This window comes from Microcaecilia unicolor, chromosome 1 (assembly GCF_901765095.1).
Source record: "Microcaecilia unicolor chromosome 1, aMicUni1.1, whole genome shotgun sequence".
Taxonomy (NCBI): domain Eukaryota; kingdom Metazoa; phylum Chordata; class Amphibia; order Gymnophiona; family Siphonopidae; genus Microcaecilia; species Microcaecilia unicolor.
Genome location: NC_044031.1, coordinates 468,963,992 through 468,978,819, shown reverse-complemented (window position 1 = coordinate 468,978,819; position 14,828 = coordinate 468,963,992). Strand labels below are relative to the sequence as shown.

General features: G+C 41.4%; 1 protein-coding gene across 2 annotated transcripts in view; it reads left to right on the top strand.

The window, feature by feature from the left end:
* Positions 1 to 7,374, top strand: part of TTC39C (tetratricopeptide repeat domain 39C) — a 179,756-nt gene extending 172,382 nt beyond the window's left edge. For both annotated transcript variants that reach the window (XM_030213619.1, XM_030213611.1), the window contains exon 14: positions 6,771 to 7,374. In XM_030213619.1, coding sequence (XP_030069479.1) covers positions 6,771 to 6,860 — 90 coding nt within the window. In that variant the 3' untranslated portion in view covers positions 6,861 to 7,374. The remainder of the gene's footprint in view (positions 1 to 6,770) is intronic.
* The last annotated feature ends 7,454 nt before the right edge of the window (positions 7,375 to 14,828 follow it).

Genomic DNA, 14,828 nt, shown 5'->3' with positions numbered 1-14,828 from the left:
TCTCTTTTTTTTGTTTTTTTGTTTTGTTCTGCTAGTCATACATATATGCACTGTCTTGTAGCACTCGTACTGAGATTACTATTGATTGCAGGAAACCATGAAATATCTTCAATCAGTATACAGCCACAGTTTTCACAGTGTTGGCACATCTTGTTCCATACTTTGCCTTAAAACAACCAGACTGCAGCTGTGTATTAGTTCAACAAAATTGAAACCGCATCTGTGTCACTTATCTGTGTGCGATCCCAGGTAAACTCAAGATCCCGACAGGGGCCTGTTTCGCATTGACAGTTTTGTCAAGGGAATATTCTGCATATACAGTCTCACTACATTGACTGATGAATGATAATTTTGCACTACGGGAGGCTGGGGGCAGTCGATGATTATAAATAGTCACAAAGTACAGACTCACCATTCCAGTGATAAAAAGTGCCTAAGTGACCTTATGAGACTTCCCCTTCACAAATTAGAAATTACATAGCACAGAGTACTATATGTTCTACCACTAGTTGGTTGTGAATTTCTAGGATAAGCAGCATAAAATGTATTGTACCGTTTTGGGATCTTGCCAGGTACTTGTGATCTGGATTAGTCACTGATGGAAACAGGATGCTGGGCTTGATGGACCGTCGGTCTGTCCCAGTATGACAATACTTTTGTATTTATGTCCCACCTTTGCTGAGACCTTCGGAGGTAACCCTCGATGCTACCTGGACAGCAGTGGACTCTATGTACAAAATTTGTGCAGGAATTTCTCCCATTACTCAACAGCACACAGTAAGGATTGCCAAGTGTGAATAGGATTTGAAGACTCAGATAAGTTACAAGTATTATATTTTCAATTTCAGATGTCTCAGGTAACTCAAGTGACTTTGGTTGAAGATAGATTAATATTACATTGGAAAATGGAGAACTTGGACAGTTTCACTAGGCATTTGAGTTTGACTTTTGAATTTTCCAACGTTATTGACCGCTACTCCGAAAGAATTATTTTATACATTCTTAATGGGAAAATGTAAATATTCAGATTCTGGCTTTCCACTTCTTCATCATAAAATATATTATTTGCCAGTCCCTAGATGAATAAATTCTCCTGCTGATAGTTCCTTGATGGAAGTATTTTCTGTTAGTTTGAATATTACTTATATCTTGGAAAGTTTATTTGAAGTGAAATTAAAGACCACGTTGTTGGTGACTCTTGTTTTTCAGCAGGCTAAAAAGGCACTTTTCCGCCTCTTTTTTTTTTTAGGTCTCCCTATGTTATTTTCTTTGATGGAAAAATATCTATTTTTCCAGACATTTCCAAATGGACTCGGACTAGGAGGAAGAAATTCCTGTCTTTAAAAACAATTCCTTTGAGGGCTAGATTTCAACTGAGATATCCATGTAAATGTTTGATTTATTTGGATCAACATTCTTATGTTTTTTATGAAACCTCACAGTTGCAATTTTTTCTTGAAGGAAGAGGAGTGTCTGTGTCTTGATTGTTTTGAGGGATTTCTCTGTTCGGTCTGATTTAGTATTAAGTAGGTGTCCACTGTTAATCTTCTTTAGTTAATGGGAAATGATGTGGTCTAGAAGAATGGGAACATCTACAAGTATGAAAAACTGAACCGGTCTTGGTTTATCATACTTGTATTATAGATGTTCCCATTCTTCTAGATGTTAATGATTTATTCTAAGGGAGACCACCTCTTACTGTGTCTATAGTTTAAATGATGTGGTCTAACAGATAAAGTTCAGTAATTCTTTTTCTAATTTTACTTTATTGATAAGGTATATCAGCTTACTTTCTACTGAACCTTTGTATCTTGATTCAAATTCTTTTGATGTATATTTTTGAATTGCAAATTAAAAAAGAAATACTCTCCCCATTCATAATCACTAAGTCCAATATGGTCCCATCCCACATGGGTTCTATTACCTACTGCTGGAACAGTTCATGCTGTAGAGAACCCAGGATCTTCCTACTTCTAGAAGACCGTATAGTAGGGGTACACCAATCAAGATCTGACATGTTAAAATCACATATTAGTAGTAGTTTCCCTTTCACAGCTATATTTTGAATGTCTTCAATTAAATCTCTGTCCACCTTTTCTGTGAAAGAGACCTGTACAATACACCAGTGTAAATACATTTTCCACTCCCTCTTTCCAGATTGACCCACAGTTCCTCTTCCTTTCTGTGTAGGTTCTGCATTTGTGTGGCTTTAGTATTATCTTTAACATATAATGCCACTCCCCCCTCCATTTCTTCCTGGCTTGTCATTCCTGAGCATATTCAATCAGCGACTATCTACCCTTCTGGAAATCACTAAAAACCCATCTGTTCAAGCAAGCCTACCCAAATGACCCAATCTAATCCTATGAACCTATCTACCCAACACATATCCAGAAGACAATGACAGACTACATCTCCCACCATATTTCCCTGTGCTTTTCCCGCATCCCATTCCCCTCCCGCCTCCTCTACTCCTCCTCCAATGCTCATCTACCCCTTGTTCATACCTCTCATACTCCCTTCACCATCTCTACCTACCTATCTCTTTTTATTACTCTGCTATAATTAGCTAATATTTTCTCTATCAATACTCTGTAATCCATATTATTATGTAAGCCGCATTGAACCTGCTTTGAGTGGGAAAACGCGGGGTACAAATGTAATAATAAATAAATAAATGTTATATAGCCCAGTATAACTATATCCTAGTCATGATTCTCTTTGAACCATGGGTCTCTGTGACTACCACTAAATCCAAATCAGCCTCTTCCAACCCAGCCTCTAGATCCAGAACCTTATTTCCTTTACTATGGACATTAGTATATACTCTCTGAGACTGCTTAGCACATTGGGGCTCCACTGTGTTAAGGAAATAGCTTTTGATTTGCTGTGCTAAGAATCATTTCTTCGGATGCAGATATACACTTTACTGTGCATTGTTTCTTGGACCATATATAATTTTTAGGTATTTAGATCAGTAAAAATGAGAGAAAATTGATTATTTCACTGTATTGTAAAGCAGTCAATCGTAACAACTGTCCACTCCCAAAGTCATCCATAGAATTTGAAATTGAGTCATCTTATATATAAAATTGCATTTAATTGCATCTAGTATAGTGTAGGACTTAAAAATGGAAAAATACTTATGTAAGAGGCGTTGAGGAGCATAAATGTGTTGATTTTAATAGGCATTATGATAAATGGCAAAATCGTGCATTATTTTAATACATATTAAGTGCTAAATGTTATGAATTATTCCCTTCACATGTTAGGAAATACTTTCTTCACTTTGCTCCACTGAACCCATAAATAATTGAAAACAGACTATGGGGGTTTATTCTCTGCAGTAGCCAGATGTTTTGCCATAAACTTTTGTAGCCTCAATAATAGTTTGTTTATAAAACTTCTCCTGTCTTCTACATTTATTTAAATTCTCCTTTTTTTTTTCTTTTGTCTATTTCCTCTAAATATCTTTGCTGCTGCTTCAGCAAGCTAAGACCCTTGATATCCCTTTACTCCCAAGTAGTATATTAAATCTTATGTTGGGAAAACAATACTATGTTAACAACATAGTTCTGTTGGAATTTAATATAATATATAAATATTAATTATCTCTGGTGGGCAGCAAGCCTATCCAGCAGTGGTGCCCCCTTGTGGTAGCTGGTGGGGATCCCCAAGCCCCATCAAGTGATTAGCTCTATCGATGGTACCCAGAAATCTGCAGCCCAGCTCAGCAGTTGGCAGCAGCTGTATGAGCCACAAGTGCTGATACTTACAGTGGGGGAAATAAGTATTTGATCCCTTGCTGATTTTGTAAGTTTGCCCACTGACAAAGACATGAGCAGCCCATAATTGAAGGGTAGGTTATTGGTAACAGTGAGAGATAGCACATCACAAATTAAATCCGGAAAATCACATTGTGGAAAGTATATGAATTTATTTGCATTCTGCAGAGGGAAATAAGTATTTGATCCCCCACCAACCAGTAAGAGATCTGGCCCCTACAGACCAGGTAGATGCTCCAAATCAACTCGTTACCTGCATGACAGACAGCTGTCGGCAATGGTCACCTGTATGAAAGACACCTGTCCACAGACTCAGTGAATCAGTCAGACTCTAACCTCTACAAAATGGCCAAGAGCAAGGAGCTGTCTAAGGATGTCAGGGACAAGATCATACACCTGCACAAGGCTGGAATGGGCTACAAAACCATCAGTAAGACGCTGGGCGAGAAGGAGACAACTGTTGGTGCCATAGTAAGAAAATGGAAGAAGTACAAAATGACTGTCAATCGACAAAGATCTGGGGCTCCACGCAAAATCTCACCTCGTGGGGTATCCTTGATCATGAGGAAGGTTAGAAATCAGCCTACAACTACAAGGGGGGAACTTGTCAATGATCTCAAGGCAGCTGGGACCACTGTCACCACGAAAACCATTGGTAACACATTACGACATAACGGATTGCAATCCTGCAGTGCCCACAAGGTCCCCCTGCTCCGGAAGGCACATGTGACGGCCCGTCTGAAGTTTGCCAGTGAACACCTGGATGATGCCGAGAGTGATTGGGAGAAGGTGCTGTGGTCAGATGAGACAAAAATTGAGCTCTTTGGCATGAACTCAACTCGCCGTGTTTGGAGGAAGAGAAATGCTGCCTATGACCCAAAGAACACCGTCCCCACTGTCAAGCATGGAGGTGGAAATGTTATGTTTTGGGGGTGTTTCTCTGCTAAGGGCACAGGACTACTTCACCGCATCAATGGGAGAATGGATGGGGCCATGTACCGTACAATTCTGAGTGACAACCTCCTTCCCTCCGCCAGGGCCTTAAAAATGGGTCGTGGCTGGGTCTTCCAGCACGACAATGACCCAAAACATACAGCCAAGGCAACAAAGGAGTGGCTCAGGAAGAAGCACATTAGGGTCATGGAGTGGCCTAGCCAGTCACCAGACCTTAATCCCATTGAAAACTTATGGAGGGAGCTGAATCTGCGAGTTGCCAAGCGACAGCCCAGAACTCTTAATGATTTAGAGATGATCTGCAAAGAGGAGTGGACCAAAATTCCTCCTGACATGTGTGCAAACCTCATCATCAACTACAGAAGACGTCTGACCGCTGTGCTTGCCAACAAGGGTTTTGCCACCAAGTATTAGGTCTTGTTTGCCAGAGGGATTAAATACTTATTTCCCTCTGCAGAATGCAAATAAATTCATATACTTTCCACAATGTGATTTTCCGGATTTAATTTGTGATGTGCTATCTCTCACTGTTACCAATAACCTACCCTTCAATTATGGGCTGCTCATGTCTTTGTCAGTGGGCAAACTTACAAAATCAGCAAGGGATCAAATACTTATTTCCCCCACTGTATGCATGCTCAGGTTTTTTTTTTTGTGCATGCACCAAAAACTGCAGCATAAGTGTGTACTGGTATCAGCAGCTCATGGAACTTCCACTTACTGCTAAGCTGATCTGCAGACGTCTGAGTATTGTCAGAGGGAGGTCTTCAGCTGGCTGGGCTTGGGGATCCCCACCAGCTCAGGTAATTATATTTTTTAAAATTGAATTGCAGGAGATGAGGGAAGGGGAGGGAAGTGAGCAGAGAGGACACTTTGTGCCCAGTAACTTTTTCTGTAGGTACACCCCAAACTCTGCCATCTGGCTACAGAACTGTCTGCTACAGAGAAAAATGGACTTCTTGAGTGGTGTACTGAAATCTGGGAAGAACAGAGAATATCCATGTGACAAAATCAAGGAAGACATATGTTCATTTTTTTTGTTCTATTTTTTTTTAATACAAGAACATTTCCAGAATATGTACAATATATGTTGAATGAAACATTGTAACAACATCCTATGTACTTAATGAACTGATTTTCAATGTTTAAATTAAAGTATGTTTAAATTGATAAAAACAACATATTGAAAAATAGTTTACCTAAGGTCAACAACTCCCCCAGAAATATCAAATCTAGGTTGCATAAAACTAAGATAACATCAATGTCCACATCCTCAAAGTCTACACTGCAAGGATTTTGTTTTAGTCTTGCATATCCTACTGCAGCTTGGGAAAACTCACTTCTATGGCTGATTTACCCTGCTTGTTGACAGCGAAAGGAAAGCTGTTTACCTGTTACGAAATAGGATAAATAAGACACCTTACTTCTACAAAAGTTGATGCTACTCTATAATCTAATTCTGCAAGGGTATAATGCACAGTAGAGTACACAGAAATTATCTAGTAATTTCTACATGATGGATGAAGTACACTGCATCCTCATGCCATTGGATGAAACAACGGGTAAAGGGTAATGGATTTGACATACCGCCCTTCTGTGGTACCACCAAAGTGGTTTACATTTATTATATATAGGTGCTTTCTTTGTCCCTTGTGGGCTTACAGTCTAGTCTAGGGAGAGCATCTGTTACAGGTAAGCAAATTTTGCTTTATTACTGGTCCTACAATGACACAAGAAAGCCAGAGTTTTAATCTCTTATTCGGTGCAGAGAATAATGCATTCAGCTCTGGGATTGTAAACTGACTGATCTATGTTGCATAGGTGCCCCAGCTAGCTAGTGAATTATTTTTGGTGTACAGTTCCTGTCTCAACCACCCTGCCAATAAGAACCAAGTAACAGTGGGAAAGGACCACCAAGATGAGGGGAAGGTGTGGATGGAGATAGACACAGTGAGATATAGGCTGAATAATTTTTGGCAGCTCTCAATCTGATATTTCAGTGTCTTTCTGTCTATCTTATACTTGCCACAGGAGGAGTTCACTGGTTACGATTTTGAGAACAGATTGCACGTGCGCATCCATGCAGCATTGGCCTCACTACAAGAAGTGGTCCCACAATGACTGATTGGAAACCAGCATGAGTTGGCATCCCACGTCAATCAGTTTCTGCACTTTACAATGCTACAGGCAGCAAAAGTGAAATGAAGGAGGAGTGTTATCACCCTCTTTCTGGAAAAGCACCTGTTCCAGAGTTACATCTAAATTCCTTCGAGCAGGCCAAAATAGCAAATCTGACATTTTGTATCCATTTGAAAGAAAGTTGAACATGAGCATATGATGATAAGCATAATTGTAGTGAAATAAGAAATAGTGTTCAAGTGACCTTGTATGAAACTTTTTTCGGTTTTGATTTTGTTCGAGACCACACTGACCATGATCACGGTGTGTGGCTGCACTGGAGTCTTTGAGAAGCACATGTCTCAGTTATATCATCAGCACAATCCATGTTGCTGGGATTTGTCACTGAGTAGCATCTAATAAAAGACAGGAGGATGAAATAGTACAAGTTTGAAACTTGTGAGCAGTAGTCATGAAGCCTTGAACTCTGGCTATTATTTCATGCATCTTTTATATATATATATATATATCCTATATAATAATTCTCACCTCCAATGTGCCTGGTAGCGTGGCTCCCTCGGAGGTGGTCTGCTAGGCAGTTTAGACTGCACTGACGTCAGTGATGTCACTGACAGCTGATTCCAAGGCTAGGGGAGTACTCCTCCCCCTGCCTGGGAAACAGCTGTCAGTGCCCCCCCTCGGCACAACACCCAAGCCCCTGCCCTGCAAAACCGCGCCTACTCCTCCCCCTGCCTACCAGTCAGCTCTCAGTGCCCCCCCCCTTGGTGCAACACCCAAGCCCCTCCGCCCTGGCGCATCACCCAAGCCCCTACCCCCCCCTCGACGCATCACCCAAGACCCTCCCCCCGGTGCATCACCAAAGCCCCTACCCCCACCCCTCTCGGGCACATCAACTCCCTCGCCACCCACAGCCGCCAATACTAATGCTGTCCGGCCGCTGCTGCTTCTCCTGTGGAGCAGCAGCGTCCGGTACAAAAAGAAAAAAGCCAAAAAAAGATTTTTAACCTCTGTGGACATGGGTGGCTGCAGGGGGGGCAGGGGAGAAAGGTGGGTCGCTGGACATGGGTGGCTACAGGGGGGGGGGGCAAGGGGAGAGGAGTGTCGTACATGGGTGGCTGCAGGGGGGCAGGGGAGAGGAGGGTCGCTGGACATGGGTGACTGCAGGGGGGGCAGGGGAGAAAGGAGGGCCGCTGCACATGCGTGGCTGCAGGGGCAGAGGAGGGTTGGTGGGGAGGGGGTCCTGAGACCAGATGGGTGGCTGCAGGGGAGACAGGAAGGACGCTGCAGGGGGGGGGGGGATTACCTTGCTAGCGCCCGTTTCATTGCCTACCGAAACGGGCCTTTTATACTAGTATATATATATATACATATAAACACTAGTAAAAAAGCCCCGTTTCTCAAAAAAAATGAAATGGGCGCTAGTAAGGCTATCTTGTAATGGTGATTATGTTTTTAAGGCTCTTGTTGAAGCAATTTCTCCTCTCTCCCCTGCCCTCCCTTCCATGTCCAATGATTCTTCCCTACCCTCCATGTGCACGATTTTCCTGTCCCCTCTGTGCCCCGCAATTCTGACCTCCCCTCCATTTCCAGCGATCCTCCTTTGCTCTGCCGTCCCCTCCGTGTCCTGCGATTCTGGCCTCCCCTCCATGTCCAGCGATTCTCCTCTGCACTGCCCATTGGTGACCCGCGATTCTGGCCTCCCTTCCATGTCCAGCGTTCCGTTGCCTTCACTTGTCTTGCTTGCGTTCGTAACATCCTGACGTCAGCTCACCTGCAGCGTTCCCTTCCCTCTCACTGTTCTGCCCTCTGACTTCATTTCGTCTTTACGCGAGGGCGGGACAGTGAGAGGGAAAGGAACGCTGGAGGCTTGCTTGTGTCAGGATGTTACGAACCCAGCCAGCCAGCCGTGCAACGTTGACGGTACAAATTATTATATTAGATAGTAAAATAGGGGGCAGATAAAGATCATACAGCTTATCCAGTCCACACCAGCTACTGAACTCTAGAATCCCTTCCTCTCCTTCACAGATTCCATGCTTTCTTGAATTTGGATTATATGCTTGTTTCCACCACCTCGAGTGGGAGAGCCTTAGATTACTCCTGAGTCTACCCCCTTTTCACTTTCAACTTATACCCACCTCATTCTAGAGCCTCCTTTTAATTGACAGATCTGATTCTTATGAATTTGTACCTTGGGGGCATTTGAATGTCTTGGTTGTATCTCCCTTATCCTGCCTTTCTTCCAAAGTGTACTTATTTAGATCTTTAAGTCTAGCTTTATGACAAAAACATTTAGTATCCACCCTCCAGACTAACTCATCTGGTTTATATCTTTCTGGAGGTGTGGTCTCCAGAATTGCACACAGTACTTCAAATTAGGTCTCATTTATACAGAGATACTATCATGCCTTTTTCCTGTTGGTCATTCCTCTTGCTGTGCACCCAAGTATCCTTCTGGCCTTTGCCAAATCTACTTGTTCAGCCACTTTAAAGATCATCACATATGAAACCCCCAGTTCCTGCTCTTCTTTTGAACACAGAATATTTCAGCCCCTATACTGTACTGCTCCACTGGATTTTTTGCAGCCCAAATATGACCCTGCATCTATATTTTTTTACATTGAATCTTAACTGCCACACTCGGGACCATCATTCAGGCTTTTCTAGAGTCCTCCTTATGTTATCCAAACTGTTCATGGTATCTGTCCTGCTGCAGATTTTGGTATCTTCTGCAAAAAGGTAAACTTTTCCTGGTAAGTGTTCCACAGTATCATTTACAAAACTTTGAAAAGAATTGGACTAAGGACCAATCCCTGGGCTAACCACTGATAGTTCAAGTTCAGATTTATTTCTATGTAAAAAAAAACATTGATGTAGTTTACAACATCAAAATAAATAGTTTCAGGGGGATAATGCCCCTTTCCTCAGAATGAACTCCATTTACCACAACTCTGTACCTCCCACTTGCCAGTTCCTAGCCCATCCAGTCATTTTTAGGGCCATTACCAATGGTGCTCAGTTTATTTACAGGTTGCCTATGCGGAAACATGTCAAACCCCTTTTTGAAATCCAGGTACATTTATATCTAGTGCACTCCCCAATCCAACTGTCTGGTCATCCAGTCAAAGAAATTTAGCAGATGAATCTAACAAGACCTATCTTTGGTAATAACCATTCTACTTCAGATTCTGCAATCATCTGTTGAATTCTAGAAAGTTCATTGTTCTAGCAGCAAATTCCAATAACTTAACTATTGTATATGTACACCAGAGATTCCCAAACTATGGGCTGGGACATCATATGGGTTTCTCAAAACTCATGTTTTGGGGTTGTGACCTGGGTGGGTCCTCCATAGGACATCATTGGCCTGTGCCACCTGCTTGGGGGGGGGGGGGTGCTTTCTCTGGCCGCATGAATGGTGTCACAGCCACACAAATATTAAATAAGCATTGATGTATGTATGAATGAATTGTAACCAGGATTGAAGCTTGATGACTGACTCTACTGCTCAGAAGTTTTCAAAATTTGTGGTAATTCAACAACTTTTTCTGTGCAAGGGAGTGGGGAAGATTTAAGTTGGAAGAACTTCTATTTAGAGAGTGCTATAATCTTGGGCTGTAAACACAGGTTGTGGAAGACATCAGTAAGAATTTAGCTGTGCAATTAGTTATATATTTTTATTTTTACAATATTTAGTACTTAGAAGGGTATAAGTCCCAACAAAAGGATAGTACATGAATTTTGGGGAAACCACAGATTCCCTTCTTATTCTCCAGTTTCTAGTTTAATAAGACAAGGATCTACAAAGATGCCAACTTTCTACCAGCCCCATGTGGCTACTCCATGTGCTGTCCAGTGAACATGGCAAGGTGTCTTTCTGCAGGGGTATGATCAGTGGCTCAGATTCTCTGCCTATATATTCTATTTGCCATGTACATTGCCAGTCTTGAAGATCATGTGTGGGCAGATAAAAGCAAAATGCATTTGTCAAAATGGGATTTTACTGACGTGAACAAATAGAATAATGGGCAGCCTGGTGCATGAAAATAGATGCGAAAGCCATATTTATATAGTATTCCATACTAGATGGGGGAAAAAGTGGTTCAGTTGTATTTCTACTTCTCATGTAATTTAATAGAAATACACTTTTTTTAATTAACATAAGTGCATAAGAGAGGTCATTCTGGGTCAGAACAAAGCTCTTTCAAGACCTCTCTAGCTCATTAGGAAGTGGAGGCAAGATAAAGGTGAAACTGTGGCTCAGAGATGTCTGAGTTCCTTTCACACTTATCTCCCAGCCCCAAGGCCTAATCACCCTTCCCGATATAAGTACATAAGTAATGCCGCACTGGGAAAAGACCAAGGGTCCATCGAGCCCAGCATCCTGTCTACGACAGTGGCCAATCCAGGCCAAGGGCACCTGGCAAGCTTCCCAAACGTACAAACATTCTATACATGTTATTCCTGGAATTGTGGATTTTTCCCAAATCCATTTACTAGCGGTTTATGGACTTGTCTTTTAGGAAACTAACGCCTTTTTAAACTCTGCCAAGCTAACCGCCTTCACCACGTTCTCCGGCAACGAATTCCAGAGTTTAATTACGCGTTGGGTGAAGAAACATTTTCTCCGATTTGTTTTAAATTTACTACACTGTAGTTTCATCGCATGCCCCCTAGTCCTAGTATTTTTGGAAAGCGTGAACAGACGCTTCACATCCACCTGTTCCACTCCACTCATTATTTTATATACCTCTATCATGTCTCCCCTCAGCTGACAGCAAAGACTGACACGGTTTTTGAAAAAAAATATAGCAGTTTATCTTGACTAGTAAATTAAATAATGCAAAGCAGTTTCCTAAAATAATTACAGTAATTACCCAACGGATCCCAAAGAATGGGTTCATTTCTTACAGTTCCTTTCAGGAGTTTGCAGCAGCATTCTAAGGTTTACTTGGCTAATGATTATGGAGTTCTAGGAATTTGTCCAATCCCTTTTAATCCCAAATATGTTACTTATCTTGGCCACATCATCTGGCAGTATTTTCCAAAGCTTGATTTTTCATTGAGAGAGAAAATACTTCCTCCAGTTTGTTTTAATTTTGGCATGGCAGCTTGCTCTTATTTATAAATCTGGATGAACTTACATAGTGGGTCAGACCAATGGGCCATCTAGCCCAGTATCCTGTTTCCAGCAGTGGCCAAGCCAGGTCACAAGTCTCCAGTTTTGAGCAAGAGTCCCTGTTTTGCTTTCTGTTGGGTATGATGTTGGGAGATTCATCTCTTTGCCTCATGCATATGTGAAGTAATGCAAGTCTTTGACATCAGCATTAAGCAAAATAGCTTTTTAACTGGGTTGCATGTTAAAGGAAGTTATTCATTTTTCCGTCACATGAGATATATATATATATATATATATATATATATATATATATATATATATATATATATATATATATAAATGATGGCAATAAAAAGGCCATCAGTAAGGATACCTCCCAGCTGCTGTCCACAGAAGATGATCACCTGTAAGATTTCTCCCCACCCAGGAGAGTCATCTTCCTCCCTACCCCCACCTAATTGTCGATGCTGTTGCCTGAGAACCAGGGAACTGGGTTCAATCCCACTGCAGCTTCTTGTGGCTCTGGGCAAGTTACTTAAATGTCCATTTCCTCAGGTGCAGAATAAGATCCTGTATATAATATGTAAACTACTTTGTAACTACAGAAAGGTGATATATCAAATCCAAACCCTTTCCCCCTTTGTACTCCCACATCTTGGGTAGAACATACAAGTTCCCCGTTTAGTTCCCTCCAGCACCCCACTTTTCTTATAACTAAGTAAATGAGCTGCTGTATTTCTCCTGGAACTTCAGGTTAATTCCAGAATTTTGCTGCCTGCCAGACAGACCCAGCTGCTAGTTTGATTCTAGAGTCCCAATAGGATTTAACTCTTGAGCTCCCTCACCTTAGGCAACATGACCAGGTTTTTGAGGACTACTGGAGGTCACTCTGTGCCTCTATGGACTCAGCAAGGGATAGTGCAATAGTGACAACTGCCTTTTCTTCCTCTCTAGATTCATGTTCATGACCTCCACAACACAGAGAGAAGAGAACAGCGAAGGTGACTAATTAGAAGATGCCCAACAAACTTCTACTGGACTCAGAAAAAGTTCACAGCAAGAGTTTATTATTAAATCCTGGATTGGTTTTAATAATAAACTCTTGCTGTGAACTTTTTCCGAGTCCAGTAGAAGTTTGTTGGGCATCTTCTAATTAGTCACCTTCGCTGTTCTCTTCTCTTGGATTTCCCATTGCGGAGGCTTGCTTTCTTCTCTGCGCATCGTCCTCCACAACACATACAAATCCTGTCAGCTCCATTTAATGGTATCATCTCAAAAGAGTGATATTTGTGGGGGGAAAAAGTTGTCAGCTGCTCAACAGACTCTACCAGTACAAGAAGAGGTCTCCATACTAAGTAAACAACAACAAAAAAAAAAGCTAAAAATGGGAATTCTCTAGAATTTGCACAGCTTTGTTGCTGCTAGTGTCTTCCACAGCCCGCTTGGATATACAGTACGCCTTCATGGCACTTTTCTCTTAAGCTATAACACTGTAAAAGGCAGAATTAGGTTCTCAGAAGTAAAAAGGAGTGAAAATTGCCAGGGCAAGGAAAAGGAGTTGTGATCTAGTGATTCAAAACTATGAATGGTCAGGCTGCTACACTATACAATTCAGTATAACATATAACTTAAAAAAGAGACTTGTGAGTCACTTCAGGGTGTGCTTAAATTCAGGGATTCTTTTTTTCTGTGTGTATTTTTTTAGGGAATGGGAAGGAGGTACTCAGTTTCATTAGTTGTGCTTTCCAGGTATTTATTTTGTGTTGCTAAATGATTTTTGTATGCATGTTTGTGTATGTATATATGTTTTAATCTGAATGTTAGTTATTTTAAATACTGAGCTGCTGAGGACTTGGGTTACAAAAGTTGTTAAATTCTTCCCATTCAGGTTGCTTAATTATTTTTGTGGGAAAAGTCCACAATCTCTTGTCATGATTTTTTTAAATTAATAACAAGGAGCTTGTTTCTTAGTATCAGTCACTTATAGTTCCTTCTAACTGCAAACCTGTGAGAAATGAATGATCTAAATACCTCATGCCGAAGACCTTTCATGGCATTGACTAAGAAAATGTGGACAGATTTCTTTGCCATTTTTCACATGGAAGCTGTAATGCTAGCAGCGAGAGTTACTAACCTGTGGTACTGCATTAGCACATGTTAATGCATGTTATTAGTAATTAAGGCCCACTGCACAGAATGACACTTGCATTAAAATACATGCATTAATGGCATTAACGTGCTAATCCAGTGTCATGTTCGTAACTTTAGCTGTAGGTTTGGGTTTTTGTTTGTTTGCTTTTCTTGCCATCTAGCTCTGTATTATACTTAATATATTTTGTGCAGTTGTAAAACAGATTATACTGAGATGACAAATGTTTAGAAACTGGAAAACATGTCAAATTTTAGTGAGTAATGTATGTTTAAGTTAGGAATAACTTGATAATGTCACGTGTTCTTAAAACCTCACTTCCACCTATAGGTGTAGTTTGGGGTGGTTATGAGTGGGCAGCGCTCCCCCCCCCCCCCCCCATCTTTGAAATGCTGTGGGTGCTAATGCTGAATTAGTCTCCTCCCCCCCCCCCCCCAATGGCAGTATGACTTCCTTCCCATTTGACCTGTTCTCTTTGCCCCTTTCAAAGTTAGTATAAGCAGGAAAACTATACCTGTACTTACACCCTAGACTGGTTCTTTGGTTTGAATCTCCCTGATTTGGTTCTGAATCACCCTGTTAAGGCATATTGCTGCTGATGTTCCATCTCATTCTGCTTTGCATCAAGAGATCTGTAATAAGCACTATTGGACAATTGTGGTTTTAAATGTGCTTTGCTACA